Source organism: Lathyrus oleraceus, chromosome 2 (genome assembly GCF_024323335.1).
Source record: "Lathyrus oleraceus cultivar Zhongwan6 chromosome 2, CAAS_Psat_ZW6_1.0, whole genome shotgun sequence".
NCBI lineage: Eukaryota > Viridiplantae > Streptophyta > Magnoliopsida > Fabales > Fabaceae > Lathyrus > Lathyrus oleraceus.
The window spans coordinates 16,678,176-16,695,919 of NC_066580.1; the positions used below are offsets into that span (position 1 = coordinate 16,678,176).

At 29.2% G+C, this 17,744-nt stretch overlaps 1 protein-coding gene across 1 annotated transcript; it reads right to left on the reverse strand.

The window, feature by feature from the left end:
• Positions 1-10,035: 10,035 nt before the first annotated feature.
• Positions 10,036-14,999, reverse strand: LOC127117721 (uncharacterized). Its single transcript, XM_051047821.1, has 9 exons — positions 14,742-14,999; positions 13,567-13,638; positions 12,865-12,954; positions 12,686-12,728; positions 12,463-12,569; positions 11,934-12,029; positions 11,652-11,842; positions 11,485-11,554; positions 10,036-10,315 (listed from the first exon to the last, which is right to left on the reverse strand). Exons 1-9 carry the CDS (start codon positions 14,916-14,918, stop codon positions 10,229-10,231), a joined length of 933 nt encoding a protein of 310 aa, XP_050903778.1. The 5' UTR covers positions 14,919-14,999; the 3' UTR covers positions 10,036-10,228.
• Between the last annotated feature and the right edge of the window lie 2,745 nt (positions 15,000-17,744).

The following is a 17,744-nucleotide window of genomic DNA, read 5'->3' on the forward strand; positions in this document are numbered from 1 at the left end:
TAACACTGAACCACTGCTGAGCTATTCCAAATCCGATCTCCCATCTAAGACTGAACATACTTGGTTTATCTTCTAACCTCCATTTGGTCCATACATGTTTCACTTGGAATAGGCAGCCATGTCCTCGAGTCTCTCCTTACACTTCACCACTACCTTAGGCTCCCAACAAAACTGAACGTCCTTATCCCTCAAGTCCTTAACCACTTGCAAGATACAGTTCCAAATATATATATATATACTCCATGAAGTACTCTCGTTCTTCCAAAATATTTTAGTGGCCTTAGAAACTGAAACACTGATACACTACCTCACTTCCAGACCTTATGACATATGCGTAACATAACCATCCTTTCTCCTTTACCATACGGAATTACTCAGAATACTTATTCCATATCAGTGAGTATATCTTACTCCACTAGCAATTCACACCTTTCTCAAAGCTCTGACAATTCATCCAATAGAGATCCTCAACTTCTCAACTATGTTAACACCGCAGAATCACTTGAATGATACACTACTCTTCAATTCCATAATACCCAAATCACAACTCCTCTGAAACTTCATCTGGGCTACCTAGTTATCCTTACTTTCTAACTCTTGGCTTGAGCCTACTCTCAAAGCACAAGTTCAACCCACACTTCGGAGTCCTCGTGGTCGCTCAACCATGATCCTACCTACCATGCACATAGCATTAGGTTGATCAGGCCTAATACTACATACAGTGATATTAAGAATCATGTTGGCTAAACACACATATGAGGCATGAATAGATTTACTTATGATGTTTCAAGGCTAGGTCAAGAATCGACCTGCTCTGATACCAACTGTAACAACCCGTATAATATATATCTAGAATAATATCATACAAGTGTTAATAATTGGTACTGATCCAACATAAGTGCCTAATGGCATCAATATATATACATGTCTAAACTAAAAACATCAATGGAACATGTCATACAATAATGCCTAAACAATAAAAATCTAAGAACTATGTGCAATATCTTCATTGCACACAACTCCACAGCGGAAGATCATGATAAACAGCATCCCTTGAAACATCCATAACAGCTTCTCATAGATTCAACCTGTAAGGATTACCTGAAAAATAACAATAATGATGGGATGAGATAATAATCTCAGTGAGTTCTCCTATCCTATGGGTCCACTTGGCTCTACAGGGTTTCTAATCAATATTCAACTCATATCCAACTCAAGTCAACAAGGGAACGAAGACTTGAGCGATGAGGCAGCTATCTCACAATTGTATGTCAACATGCATTTGAGTTCTCATAACTCAACCTCGATCATTATTCATATCACGACGCATCAATTCCCGAACGGACTTACGTCTAAGCCAGACCCGGTTCATGCATGCTCGTATGATTCGACTTTCGCGGTGGATATCGGGTCCTTTATGAGGCTTAATCCCCAGTTCAAGCGACCGTCACCCGTATGGGACTCTAACCCACCTAGGGTATCTTTCACCGTATGTGACTCTAACCCACCTAGGTGTCCATCTTTCCCCCATGTCCGCCATGGTTGGGGCTCAAATCCAATTGAGGCTCGAATCATTGGTCCCACATCCCAATGCTTACTCATCTAAGCATACCAATAGAGATGTGTACCACCATAGAAAACACACATTCTGAATACATGATCGGTTCCACAAATCATCGGTTCCACGAACCATAAAAAAATTCATCAATCATAGGTGACTTCATTCACCACAATACACAACAATAACATGGCATGTTCCATACAATGCGTCTCATTCTCAATCATGGCAACGATTCATCCACGACCTCCACATAAGCGTCGTACGAATGAATACCATATTCTCATACATGTATCACACTGTTCCATAACCTAGATTATATTTCTAAGTTATTAATCAAGTTATTCTCCTAGGTTTCCTCACTCATCTTTGTAAGATTTTTAATCATGTAATTTCACAATCAAACATATCAACAATGTTTAACAGTCATCATAATATAATTCATAGCATTTATAAATCACATAGCATTTTATAACATGGAACAATAATAATAGCCCTTTACGTTATCTTTCTAACGCATCCGTCCGTGTCCAAAATGGAGTTATAACCCTCAATTAATTCATTAATCTATCTTAATCAAGATTTAGGTTAACATATATTCATTGCATAAGTATTCAATAACAACATCTTTGGCCTAGTGGTAAGGCTTGTACAATTACAACGAGGTTCCGGGTTCAAACCCCATTGGTAACATATTTTAATTCATCAAATAATTAATTCATGTTAATAGATTGATCAAATGAATCAATCGATTCAATGTGAACTTCTCTAAAAAAATTTACAGGACTAATCGATTTTCAAACTTCTTCAAAAATTCATCTTTTAACCACTCCTTTTTCCCATTTCAACCACCCCAATCCATACCAAAACATACACCATCATGAATCTATGCCAAAACACAAAACAATCATACAACATAACATAACATCAAGAACATAATGAAGCAACATCAACATGTCATTATCAACAACCATAACCATAAGGCATCAACACCATGATACACTAAGACAACATGCGAAGGTTAGGGATCAAGACATACAAGCATGTATGAGTAAGAACAGCAACAAGCTCATCATGGATTCATCAAGTTCATGATTATGCATTACACATAAAACCTAACCCCCAAATTTATAAAGTTTCTTCCCCCAAATGCTATACTAGCTAAGAACTCACCTTGGAGATGAAGATGGTGAAATAAATGTGAAGTTGGTGATGAAGATGAGATGATGGTGGTGAATGTTTCCATGGCTTTCTCTTCTTCTTCCTTCGTTCATTTTCTTCTCTCCTTCCTCTTTCTCTTTCTTCTTACCTTCTCTTTCTTTTCTTTTTCCTTTCTGATATCTCTCACTCTCTCTTACCTACTTCTTCTTATCCTTTTCTTCTTCTCTTTCTTTCTAACCACACAAAATACATATATAATATTTATAATATCAAGTAGTAATAAAAATATCCCAATTGATATTTTATCTTCCAGTACCAATTGACCAATTATTAATGTTACCAAAAATGTCCTCTCTGGTACTTATTAATATTGATCTGTCTCTTTTATTAATAATTAATCTCTTCAGAGTTCACTGGTTACTCTATTGGTCCCAATTGACAACATTTAGAGCACATAGGAGCTCAAATTGTTACAACTAACAAAAGATATAGTACACAGGAACTCAATTGATCTCAACTGACAACTAATTGAGCATTTAAGGGAATATGAGATATTACATTAGGGGTGGCATGTATAATTTATGGGATGTCATGTTTTCCTAAGTTTTGATGCTAGATAGAACAAACTCTTGATTGTATATGAACTAGGTCTACTTTGAGATGAGTTTAAATGAATAACATTTTTGTTTTCAAAAAAAAGTTTTGAGAAACAGTGAGACATTGTTTGGTGTACCCGACACAATCCCTTACCATTTACATAACCCTATTAAACCATGAAGATGAAATCACCTAAAATAAACAAGTCGATAGTTGATTACACATGTGTGCCTCATAAAGCACAAAATAGGTGGATGAATATTCACCAATGACTTTCTTATTAAAACATATCAATTTTATAGTGAAATTTATCAATAATTTTTCAAGAGATGATATATAAATTATATCAAAGAGTCAAAGATTACAATTTATTTTAACATCTTAACATCAACTTGAACATTCAAGGGGTCAAAAGAACCACACACATATAAATTTATTAGAACAACCAAGGAATATGTTTAAATTCAAAGTGATTATTACATTTTAATGCATAACCAATTATTGATTTGGTTCATGTTTTCAAGTAGAAATATAATTTGGTCATAAAATTCTGGTGTTGCGAACCCAATAACCATAACAAGACATATCATTTTCAAAACAATGATGTTTATACAACATTATTAACTTAGTCTCCACCTGGTACTAATGGGACCTGATTCACCCCTACATTTTCATACAAATGCTACACCAACCTCCATGTTGTTGGATCTTCCTGAAAGCATTAAGCATTAAAACAATCATGAAGTTCTATATTAGAAAGCTATGAAATATGGACTCTGACATGGATACTAGGACACGACACGATACATATACTCTGACATCGATAATGTTAAAAATATAGGATACAACATCACTACATATATTATAGTATTTGAGCTTCATTGAAATTTGTTAGTTTAAAATACTATTCTTATTATTAATTATTAATTTATTTTAAATGTAGGTATAATTAGTCCTTAGGTCCCTTAACTTTAAGCGAAATTTCATGTTGGTGCCCTAACTTTATCAATAGTGTTATCGCTATTAGAGAAAATGCAATGGGGATGTCTTTTCATGGGAGATTTATGTACAGTTATTTAGAATGGTACTTTAGAGTATCTCACACTCATATCATCCCACATATTCAACCTACAGATGATGATGGAGGACTTTCAGATGACGTGTCACCGCCTTAACCCGTTATAACTAACAAGAAGTACCTTCATGTGGTAACACTTCTTTTAGATAACCTAACGAATATGATAAACCTAGATGATGAGATCTATGCAGGGTTATCTCGGATAACACACATTGCCTGTGGTGGACCAACATAGATTTTATTTGTTGTTTATTAGTTATATTTGCTGATATTATTTTGGGTTTCTACTCAAATATTTGTATATTATGGATATTTATAAAATTGTTTAGGGGTGGCATGTATAATTTATGGGATGTCATGTAAAGTTTCCTAAGTTTTGATGCTAGATAGAACAAACTCCTGATGGTATATGAACTAGGTCTACTTTGACATGGGTTTAAATGAATAACATTTTTGTTTTAAAAAAAAGTTTTGAGAAAAAGTGAGACATTGCTTAATGTACCCGACACAATCCCTTACCATTTATATATCCCTATCAAACCATGAAGATGAAATCACCTAAAATAAACAAGTGGAGAGTTGATTATACATGTGTGCCTCATAAAGCACAATATAGGTGGATGAATATTCACCAATCACTTTCTTGATAAAAATATTAATTTTGTACTGAAATTTATCAATAATTATTCAATAGATGATATATAAATTATATCAAAGAGTCAAAGATTACAATTTATTTTAACATCTTACCATCAACTTGAACATTCAAGGGGTCAAAAGAACCAGACACATATAAATTTATTAGAACAACCAAGAAATATGTTTAAATTCAAAGTGATTATTACATTTTAATGCATAAACAATTATTGACTTGATTCATGTTTTCAAGTAGAAAGATAATTTGGTTATAAAGTTCTGGTGTTCCAAACCCAAAAAAACATAACAAGACATATCATTTTCAAAACAATGATGTTTCAACAACATTATTAACTCATTCTCCACCTGGTACTAATGGAACCTGATTCATCCCTATATTTTCATACAAATGCTCCATCAACCTCCAAGTTGTTGGATCTTTCTGAAAGCATTAAGCATTAAAACAATCGTGAAATTCTATACTAGATAGCTATGAAATATGAACTCTGACACGTATACTAGGACACGACACAATACAGGTACTCTGACATCGATAATGTTAAAAATATAGGATACACCATCACTACATATATTATAGTATTTGACCTTCATTGACCCATGTATTATTAAAAGAGTTAAAAAAATTCTAATCAAGATTAACATCTATAATTTTTCATTGATAACTTTACTTCAATAAATAATTAACCATTTTATACGTGTGTCAGATTTTTCCATAAAAAAGATGTAAGATGCATGGAATCAAAGAAAAAAATAATATTGTTTGAAATAATAGTCTGAATTATTTGACTTTTCTGCTTCTTATTTGAATTGTCAGACATATGTTGTATGTGTATCATACAAGTGTTGGACATCAAGGCATGTCGGACATCGATTAAAAGAATGCCTAAAAAAAATAAACCTATCTTTTAAGACATTTGTTTGAGTTTTCCGACACTTGATTGACTCTTCCTGTATATATGGTATGAGTGTCAAATAAGTGTAAGACCCATGACACTCATGCTACTAAAGGTGTTTGTGTTTGATAGCTAGCATGTGGTGGCTGACTTGAAATAGTTGGTTGTGGTGGCTGACTTGAAATTATTGCTTGTGGTTCTTGAGTTAAGGCTCCTTCTGCTACCTGAGTTGGTGGTACCACTGGTTGTGGCAGTTTACAGGTGGCCTTATTGTGATCTTTCTTGTTGAAACGACTACAATTGATTCCATGGTTTGCCCTTTTCAAATGTGTCTCATCCCTCACCATTTCTCTAGCTTCTTTATTCCTCTTTTTCTTGGGCCTTCCAGGTTGTCATGCTATGAAACATGATAAGTAACATATAAATGACATTCCCCAATCATTACTGCAATTGTTTGCATCCTCTTAGTTCCTTTGTCATCCTCTAACAACACAATATCACAAGCATTGATTTCATCGTAATACCAAAGTTTATCTACAGTTGGATAACCTAAATCTTTTAACATATCTAAAGATTAAAAGTACATCCAATAATCTGGATCAACACCCAAATAGTCTCTAACCCTTGATACCCAGACTTTGTGAAGTTAGCAAACTCCCTAACAAACTCACCAGAATGATGAACAACACATTTAAACATCTTCTCCATTACCTGTTCAACCTACATAAGATAGAAGAAGTACTAAAGAAGATGGCTAAAAAAAGTTCACATTTTAGTAGGTTACAAGTGAGAAACTATATCTTAGTCGTAATTAAAGAAACGTTGCTACCGTCATCCATGGCGTTTGTCTATGGAGCAAGATGATGTTATCTTCTTCAATGCAGTTTGTCCTATTCAGAGAGACGTATTCATTTTCGCTAACCTTTGAACTTCATGCGTTTCTTATTTAACTTCAATGATTTACATCATGACCTTTTTAAACCATTTTCTAGGAATATTAAAATTCCACATCATATGTAAAGAGTCCATCCTGGCATTTTTTTAATGTTTTTTCAATCAAACTAATGGAAATGACCAAATATTTTAACGGAAGTGAAGTTAAATGACCATTATGTAACACTTTTTTCTTAGGGGACCATAGCGAAACATTGCATAAAGTTAAGAGACTAAATGATGCATTAAGCCTTAAGCGTATAACTGTTTTAATTTAAAAAAATTAAAAAAATTAAAAAAATGTTTATATAGAAAGATTCCTAAATGTTGTTTATTAAGATATTTATGCTACACATAAATAATAAAATTATTAAAAATTATCTTTTATTTAATCCAAAATAAAGTTATAAAATTAATTTTGTCATTATTAATATTAATTTACTACTATTATTTTAAGTTTTATAATTATTATTATTGTATTATTATATTATTATTAGTACTTTTATTATTATTATTATTATTATTATTATTATATTATTATTATTATTATTATATTATTATTATTATAATTATTATTAGTAGTAGTAGTATTACTGTTATTATTATTATTATTATTATTATTATTATAGTCAATAATTTGTTGATGAATATATTTTTGAAAAGTTTTAAAAATAGTGGTAGAATATTATAATTTGTTAAAACAATAGTGTTTTTTTTATTATTATACATATCACAATGGTAGCCCTATTGGGAGGTGTTATTTAAGTAAAGTGGGTGTAAAAAGCTTGTATGGATTTTAATATTCTGTTGCGAATCCTCTTATTTTTATTTTTATTTATATTTATGTATTAATATAAATATTGATGCAACACTCTATCTACGAGGATACTGTTAGGTTATACATGTTGCATCTTGTAGAATGTACTATTTTAGAAGGTAAGTCTCATGCATACATCGATGCCATATACATATCTCTGGTTAGTGACTTTGATCATTTCGATTAGGCATGGGATTGTGTTGCTTCAATAGTATTATATAGTGCAATTGGAAAGGATATTATCTATGAGACGAGACAACTTTCTGGTCATATGAGTCTATTTTAGGTATAATATTTATTATGTTTTTTTTTGTTTTGTTCTTATTTATAAAAGACATTTAATTTATATAATTTGCATTTGGTGTGTAATGTTGGATATATGAGCATTCACTATCCATTTGTGGCGCGATCATGGTCCCATCACTGTTGGCTTCCTGCCTGCAACCGAATTAGGGTCCGAAAATTCTCATTCAAGGGGTCTTCTGGAGTACAGGAGGAGGATTGATGCTCTGGCCGCCTATAATTCCATATGGATAACTTATGTAGACCATAAAGTGCATTGGGAGTTTGATGACAATGCCATTTTTTGGGTTATTTTCAATGGGAGAGTTTGGAGTATATATATTTACATGAGATGTGTCTATGCCAGTTTGGGTATCCTCAGGGAATCCCTAGCCCAATCCTTATTATGCTATTTGGAGGCATTGATGGATGGTTTAGGTCTAACATTATCAATAGTGTTATCACTATTAGTGAAAATGCAAAGGGGATGTCTTTTCATCGGAGATTTATGGACGGTTATTTAGAGCGGTACTTTAGAGTACCCCACCCTCATATCATCCCAAATAGTCAACCTACAAATGATGATGGAGGACTTTCAGATGATGTGACATCGCCTTAACCCGATATAACTGACAAGAAGTACCTGCAGGTGGTAAGACTTCTTTTAGATAACCTCACGGGTATGATAAACCTAGATGGTGATATCTATGCAGGGTTATCTCAGATAACACACATTGCATATGGTGGACCAACATAGATTTTATTTGTTGTTTATTATTTATATTTGCTGATATAATTTTGGGTTTCTACTCAAACATTTGTATATTATTGATATTTATCTTAACATTCATTAGATGAAAATTAGCATTACATTATTGTTGGGAAAAAAAATTTAACATGAACATTGCTTAACATAACTTAACAAATAAATAATATGAAAAAAACATAAAACATTACTAGATGATTTAGGATATTTCAACATCTTAATAATTCCGAACCACCTTGATTGGACCCTTTGTTTCGTATCGGTGATTTATGCTCCATATAACTTTAAATCTTCATCGATCTTCAACTCAAAGTTGTTGAACTTCATCTTTCATTCGTTATCAATAGATGGTGCAAGAGATTATCTAGTTTCTCTTTCAGAACATCAAAAAGTGTGTTCTATGTGAGCCTAAATTCTAAAAGATGTTTCACATTATTGAAGTACACAAACGTGAGATAACAAAATTGAGACATAATGGGATATTTTTGTTAACAACATAGGACATATTTATACAAGTTTTAAATCATTACAGACCACACAAAGTTGTCGGTGCAATCATAATCCTATAAAAGAGTGGGAAAAATTTCAATCGTTTAAAAATAACACTATCAGATTTTCCAGCGGGGTCGGAAAATATTTCGTCTACCTATTTTTTTGAAAAAATCGATAACTTATAATTTACATTGGATTTTTTCAAAAATGCCGATAAAAATACATATCGTACTTTTTATATGAGCTATCGCGTTTTTTTGTGATTAAGAGAAAATTTTGAATAATATGAATGGTGAAAAAAATGAGAGAAATATTTTTGATATTATAAAATTGTTTAAGGGTGGCATGTATAATTTATGGGATGTCATGTAAAACTTCATAAGTTTTGATGCTAGATAGAACAAACTCCTGATTGTATATGAACTAGGTCTACTTTGAGATGGGTTTAAATGAATAACATTTTTGTTTTCAAAAAAAGTTTTGAGAAAAAGTGATACATTATTTGGTGTACCCGACACAATCCCTTACCATTTACATATCCCTATATGAAGATGAAATCACCTAAAATAAACAAGTGGAGAGTTGATTACACATGTGTGCCTCATAAAGCACAAAATAGGTGGATGAATATTCACCAATGACTTTCTTATTAAAAAATATTAATTTTGTAGTGAAATTTATAATAATTTTTCAAGAGATGATATATAAATTAAATCAAAGAGTCAAAGATTAAAATTTATATTAACATCTTAGCATCAACTTGAACATTCAAGGGGTCAAAAGAACCACACACATATAAACTTATTAGAACAACCAAGAAATATATTTAAATTCAAAGTGATTATTACATTTTAATGCATAAACAATTATTGACTTGATTCATGTTTTCAAGTAGAAAGATAATTTGGTCATAAAGTTCTGGTGTTGCAAACCCAAAAAAACATAACAAGACATATCATTTTCAAAACAATGATGTTTCAATAACATTATTAACTCATTTTCCACCTGGTACTAATGGAACATGATTCATCCCTATGTTCTCATACAAATGCTCCACCAACCTCCAAGTTGTTGGATCTTCCTGAAATCATTAAACATTAAAACAATCGTCAAGTTCTATACTAGAAAGCTATGAAATATGGACTCTGACACGGATACTAGGACACGACACGATATAGATACCCTGACAAGGATAATGTTGAAAATATAGGATACAACATCACTACATATATTATAGTATTTGACCTTCATTGACCCATGTATTATTAAAAGATTTAAAAAGATTCTGATCAAGATTAACATCTATAATTTTTCATTGATAACTTTACTTCAATAAATAATTAACCATTTTATACGTGTGTTAGATTTTTCCAAATTAAATATATAAGATGCATTAAATCAAAGAAAAAAATAATATTGTTTGAAACAGTAGTCTGAATTATTTGACTTTTCTGCTGATTATTTGAATTGTCAGACATATGTTGTATGTGTATCATACAAGTGTTGGACATCAAGGAATGTCGTACATCGATTCAAAGAATGCCTAATAAAATATAAACCTATTTTTTAAGACATTTGTTTGAGTTTTCCGACACTTGACTGACTCTTTTTGTATATATGGTATGAGTGTCAAATAAGTGTCAGACCCATGACACTCATGCTACTAGAGGTGTTTGTGCTTGTAGCTAGCATGTATTGTTCTTATAATTTAGGTTGATCTAACTCAAAGTTTACATAACTAGTCTGTAATATATAGATTTCCCTTCATTTATAAACAATTTAAGTCACATTTCATTGAATTTCAATCTCTTAACAAACTCTTAGGTGGCCCAATAGAAGTGTCTTAACAATAGGCGATCCAATAGATATTTTAGAATTAGACTCAACTTAACTCAATCCTTACAAGACTAGTTTGTGAGGTTTGAATATCACCCTTATAACACATGTTAACTATATCTCACTCAATTTGAGAATCTTAACAACTATAGTTTTTTATAAAGAGTGACACGTGTTCCGTTACATCAACTCAACTGCTAGTTTCAGTAACATTTGAGCACAAAGCACATGATTTAACTTACGACGCTCCACTTATTTACTTTTAAAGAGTGAGATTATAATATTTAATCTAATAGGCAAAAAATAGTAGATCTCATAATATCAATTTATTACATATTATACCATATCATATCATGTGTTTCAAACAAGTTCAAAATCAAATTTGTACTTATTTAGGTAATAAGAAGTACTTACACGAAGGTAATTATTGAAAGTGTCATTTGTTAAAACATTTGGAAGACAACTTGTTAGTGCAATTCCAGCTCTGCATTAATATGAAAGAATTTTTATTAAAAAACTTAAAATAATGAAAAGGGCATACTCAATCAACATACTTAAGATGATGTTTCTTCCCAATTAACCTGTGATTATCTGATAGCCGAGAATAACATGAGATTATGAGCTTCAAAAGTCGAGGTGCATGTTGTTTCTCAATACTTTTCAACACCATGTCCAAAACACGTGCTACTGCAAAAAATCGTTCTACTGTAGCGCAGATATAAGCCAAGCCATCATCATCTTCCAAAACTTTTTGAATTATGAATGTTGCTACCTGCAAAAATATCCAAATTTGATATATTGGTAACACAAGTGCATGAAAGAAAAACATGTGAAACAAATTGGCTAAAAGTATAGATTCTAACCATTTTTGATACTTCTTTTCCAATTTTCATATTGCACAAACACAAAGGAATTATCTCGCTTGAAAGAAGGAAAGTTATCACTTCTTTAGTGCTAACCTAAAAATAACAAGTATACCAAAAGAAAAGTAATACAATCGACACTTCACAAATAAAAATAATGGTATACATGTGATTAAAGAATCAAGTTATATAATCATTAAAATTCATAACTTAGTTATGTTTGTGTTTGTGTTTAAGTTTTTTTCAAAAATATTTTATTAAAAAATAATTTTTATTGAGAAAGTAAATATGTTTATTAGATTTTAAAGAAAAGTATTTTTAATATAAGAGATATAGAAGTATAATTTATATTGTGTAAGTTTTTTCAAATATATTATATATAGTTTTTAAGTTGTATGTTTTTTCAATCATAATTTATACTTTTATTAAAAGTCTTTAAAGGTTAATGCCCAAATTATTTATATTAAAGTAAATTTACTTAATAATAGTCTTGCGTATTAAAAAAATAGAACTAATTCAAATATAATACCTTTACAAGTGCACCAATGACTCCAAGACTAGCAAGCCTCAAATGTTCAAATTGTGGCAACTTGTTTGTTGTTTGAAGAAAGGGATACAAATACAAAGGTATCTTAGCTGCATATCAATAAGAAATAGTAAGTATGAGTAATTAAAAGACTAATTCTATTTTTTAGTTAACATGTCCTTTATGAAATTCAGAATAGTTAAATGAATAAGAAAGTTGACATTACCCTCGATAAATAACATCTTTGTATCAGAGTGAGATGCCACACACTATAACAAAAATATTAGAGAAAAGTATTAGAGAAATTTATTTCATATATTTTGTGTGAGAAAATGGAATTTAAAATATAATATTTCTACATGCTAAACACAATATTCAAAAGTTGTCATGACAAACTTAGCTCACCTGAAATAGTGCAAGAACATTGCACACTCGAGTTGATTGTGCAGCAGTAAGATTTTCCATTGAAATATTAGGAAATATTGAAAGTATTTCCTGTAAAATAAGATATCACTATCAGTAAATACAAGACATCCAATAAACTTGTCATATCATCACGATTTAATTCTAATTCTTTTTTATAATCATATATATTTCGAGTGAATTGTAAAAATAAGAATATTATCTTTACATTAAAATGTAGAATTGAAAATATATAAACACAAATTGGTGAAATATTTATGTAATAGAAAGAAACAAATAGGGAGACACATAAATTTAAAATTATAAAAAATTAGAATATGATAATTGTTATAAAGGAGAGTAACATGGGAAAAGACAATAGTTAATAGTTTCATCCACTACCACTTTGTGTTATGCCAAATCTAAAATAACTATTGTTCCATCCACCGAGAAATGTAGCATGATAAAGTACAATGGTTGATATTTTCATCAACTACTACTTTGTGTTCCTCGAAACATAGAATAACTATTGTCAATCCACAAAAGTAAAACTCATATATAATTTTCTTTTGCCAAATCTTTTTTCGTAAAAAAATAGCAAGGTTCTAAAAAAATTTATAAACAAAGAAAAAAGGTTTCTAAAAGTAATAACACAAAGAAATCCAAAAAGAAAATAATATAGCAAGTTAGTTACATATAACACACCTGTAAAAGTATCACAATAGTGCCAAAGGAATTCCATAATAGGGGTGCAAGTTCTTTGAACAACCCAGTCCACTGAAATATTTGAAATTGAAAATATAAAACATGTGTCTTAATTGGACGAGTTCAAGAAACATTACATACAAACTAAATTGTAAAATAACAAATATCAAAATATAATAACACATGCTAATTTTCTCTTAAATAAATTTGATGCCGCCATCATTTTGTAAATGATTTAATTTATTACATAAGATCAATTAATATATTGAGTTTTTTATTGGTCGAAGTCACAACATGAGTCACTTGATTTCTATCTAACTACTGATATTGGTTGATTATATTGAAATGAGTTATTTTTTTCTTCATAGACTTTTTTTATCTCTCATATCACATAGTATCACTTTTAATGACAATATGTATATCTCTATTTTATTTCAATCATACTAAGCATTACACATTTATTTTCATTTTTTTATTTTTTTTCTTTCTTCAAATGTCTCTCTTAATTGCAAGGTTTTTCTTCCTATTGAAGTCATGCGATATGAAATAAACATTAATCAACTCATGACATAGAGAATGATACAATAGTTATCGAATAATCTACATTTAATATGCCAATTACTAGTGTAAATCTATAACATGCAAAAAGATCTCATTTCCATCTAAATAACAACAATTAAAATAAAAAATATAATGTATGTTTGTATGCATCTCAAAATACACTAAATAATGGATATTTTGGCTCAACTATAACTATAATCACACCTCAATTGTGCAAAAGCACCAGATAAATATATTAGAATTACAATTTACATTAAAACTTTAACAACAACTTCAAATTATATTTTAAACATATTTATTTATTTTGAAATTAAAGAAAATCGTAAGTCATAATACACTGAATAATGAGGCTTTTTAATTCAACTATGACTAGAATGACCTAAATGATAAAGCTTCTTGAATTACCCAAATACCCAAAAATTACCTTAAAATTACCTAAATATGTGTCTAGATCTACAAAACGGGCCACATAACAATCTAAATCTATCTTGATAGAGAAAATACATTCAGTTTCATACTAAACAACTCCTTTAATAATTGGATTACTCGTGATTTTATTAAAATATTATAAAAAGAAAAGAAAAAGAAAAAGAGAAAGATAGAATAGTATGAACCTTAGAGAGTACATGAAGAGCGTTTTCTCGGAGATCAGACATTTGAAGTTCAACAATAAGACGTTCCACATGCGCCATCCTTTGGACATTTTCACTAGTTTGAGTAGAAGCATTGAGAGGAGCTACGAAAGACTCATCGTTGTTGATTGAGAGCAAGCGAGAAGGAAAATTCGCCATCGATTAGATCTGAAAAAAATGGTGCAATAAGATATCAATTTTATCACTTTAGTTTGAATTTATGTATCAGTACATTGATAAAAATGAATGTTATATATATATATATATATATATATATATATATATATATATATATATATATATATATATATATATATATATATATATATATATATATATATATATATATATATATATATATATATATATATATATATATATATATATATATATATATATATATATATATATATATATATTATTTTTATAAATATTAACTATTCATTATTTCTAGTGATTTTATTACTTTATTGAAATATTATTATTTATAATATTTATATTAAATTTAATTATATAAACTAGATACTCTATTTAGAAAAAATATTGATAAAAAAAGACTTAAAGTTATATATTATTTAGAATTTTATCTTTATTGATAATTTGTGAATTTTCATTAGTTTTAATCTCTATTAGTTCAAAATAAAATACTTTGAATCTGTCGTAAAATATATATTGTTAAATTAATATTTTGAATCTGTAGTAAAATATATATTACTTCAAAATAAATAATTTGTGAATTTTCATTATTTACAAATTTAATTTAATATTTTGAATCTGTAGTAAAATATATATTACTTCAAAATAAAATACTTAAGAAATTGTTAAATTATACTTTCAAATAAATTAACGTAATTTTCTTACTAAAACAATTATGTTAAATTTTCTCTTTATAAGTAGATGAGGTAGGTCTAGTCATAGATATAAATTGATATTTAGGTTTCAATGTTTTTCAATAACATTTATTTGTATTTATATATTAGTATCAATAAATTGTTGATATTTATAAATTTATAAATTATAATATATATATATATATATATATATATATATATATATATATATATATATATATATATATATATATATATATATATATATATATATATATATATATATATATATATATAGATATATATAGAGAGAGAGAGAGAGAGAGAGAGAGAGAGAGAGAGAGAGAGAGAATCCATTGATACATATGTTTGTTCATTAGTTTTTTTTTAAATTGAAAGTTCCATATTTATGCATTCAACTTTGATTTTTTTTTATGCTTCTGAATTTTTTCATTTCATAAATATAAGTTATTTACTTTTTTAATATTGAATACAATTTGTTTGAATTTTTATTTTTTAAGATTTGTCTAGATCTCTCCCCCTCTCCCTCTATGTTTTTTCTTTTGATTTTCGTTATCAAAATATTCAATTTATAATATAATCTTAACATGGTTATATTTATAAGTTTATGTTTTTAAACAAAATCATAATTTTAAAAATATTTTTGATTTATAAATTTAAAGAGCTTATTTATAGTAAGAAATAAATATAAATAAAAATATAAAAACTAAGAATTCTGCAACATAATATTAAAACCTATACAATCATTTTACACCCAGTTTACTCAAATAACACCTGTCAATGGAGCTTCCAATGTGATATGTATAATAATTAAAAAAATACTATTGTTTTCAAAACTTATAATATTTTACCACTGTTTTTAAAACATTTCAGAACTATATGTTTCAATAAATTGTAGACTATTATAATAATATATATATATATATATATATATATATATATATATATATATATATATATATATACATATATATATATATATATATATATATATATATATATATATATATTATTAAATGTTGTACTTTTATGAAGGATTTATTCGAAAATTCTATGGAAATAGCCATTAGGGAATTTATAATAAAAATAATAATAATAATAAACAATTTTGACAATAGTGAATATTCAAAATTAAATCTAAATAAAATGAAATATTTAGGGCATAGAATCAAAGTAGTAGTAAATATTAGTTTTATACATTACTATATGCTTCATTGAGATAATTATAATATACGAAAAAATGATTTTTAATTAACTTTTTTTGAAAGTTCTTAGTTTAAAATACTATTCTTTTTATTAATTATTAATTTATTTTAAATGTAGGCATAATTAGTCCTTAAGTCCCTTAACTTTAAGCGAAGTTTCATGTTGGTCCCCTAACATTATCAATAGTGTTATCGTTATTAGAAAAAATGCAATGGGGATGTCTTTTCATGGGAGATTTATGGACGGTTATTTAGAATGGTACTTTAGAGTATCTCCCACTCATATCATCCTCCGAGGTTGAGACTGAAAGGACCGTTTAAGTCATGGAAGCTAAGTCCGAGATACATAGGGCCATACCAGATTATGGAGAGGATTGGAGAAGTATCCTACAGATTAGTTTTACCACCTTCACAATTAGAAATGCATGATGTTTTTCATGTATCCCAACTCCGAAAGTTCATTCCAGATTCTCTTCAGCCTGTTCTTCCAGATTTGATAGAAGTGGAAGCAAATCTAACTTTCGAACCTCTAAAAAGTCGCATTACAGGGGGAGAAGTTAAGGTATTAAGGAATAAGGAGATTCCTCTTGTTAAGGTTCAGTGGGATGAATAACATCCGGGCGATGCTACCTAGGAACTGGAGTCAGAAATGCGAGAAGCTTACCCTCATCTGTTCTAGATAATATTTAAATTCGAGGACGAATTTTTATTTAAGGGTGGGGGGGGGGGGGGGGGGGGGGGAGGATGTAATACCCCGTATTTCCTTAAATACCTAAATTCCTATTAATTGAGGTCAATTGAGTTCCTATGTGCTCTAAAAGTTATCAATTGGGATAAATAGAGTAAATAATGAGATCAGGTTGACTTAATTAATATTAATTGGGAATGACCTTTTATTAATTGGGACATTTTGATAACACTAATAATGG

Bases quoted from the DNA above. Each gene is read 5' to 3' on its own strand.
- LOC127117721 (XM_051047821.1), bottom strand. From the start codon at position 14,918: ATGGCGAATTTTCCTTCTCGCTTGCTCTCAATCAACAACGATGAGTCT. The intron at 12,030-12,462 runs GTATTATATTTG...TGTTATTTTTAG, and splicing joins TCATTGGTGCACTTGTAAAG to GTTAGCACTAAAGAAGTGAT. The intron at 11,555-11,651 runs GTTAATTGGGAA...ATATTAATGCAG, and splicing joins CGGCTATCAGATAATCACAG to AGCTGGAATTGCACTAACAA.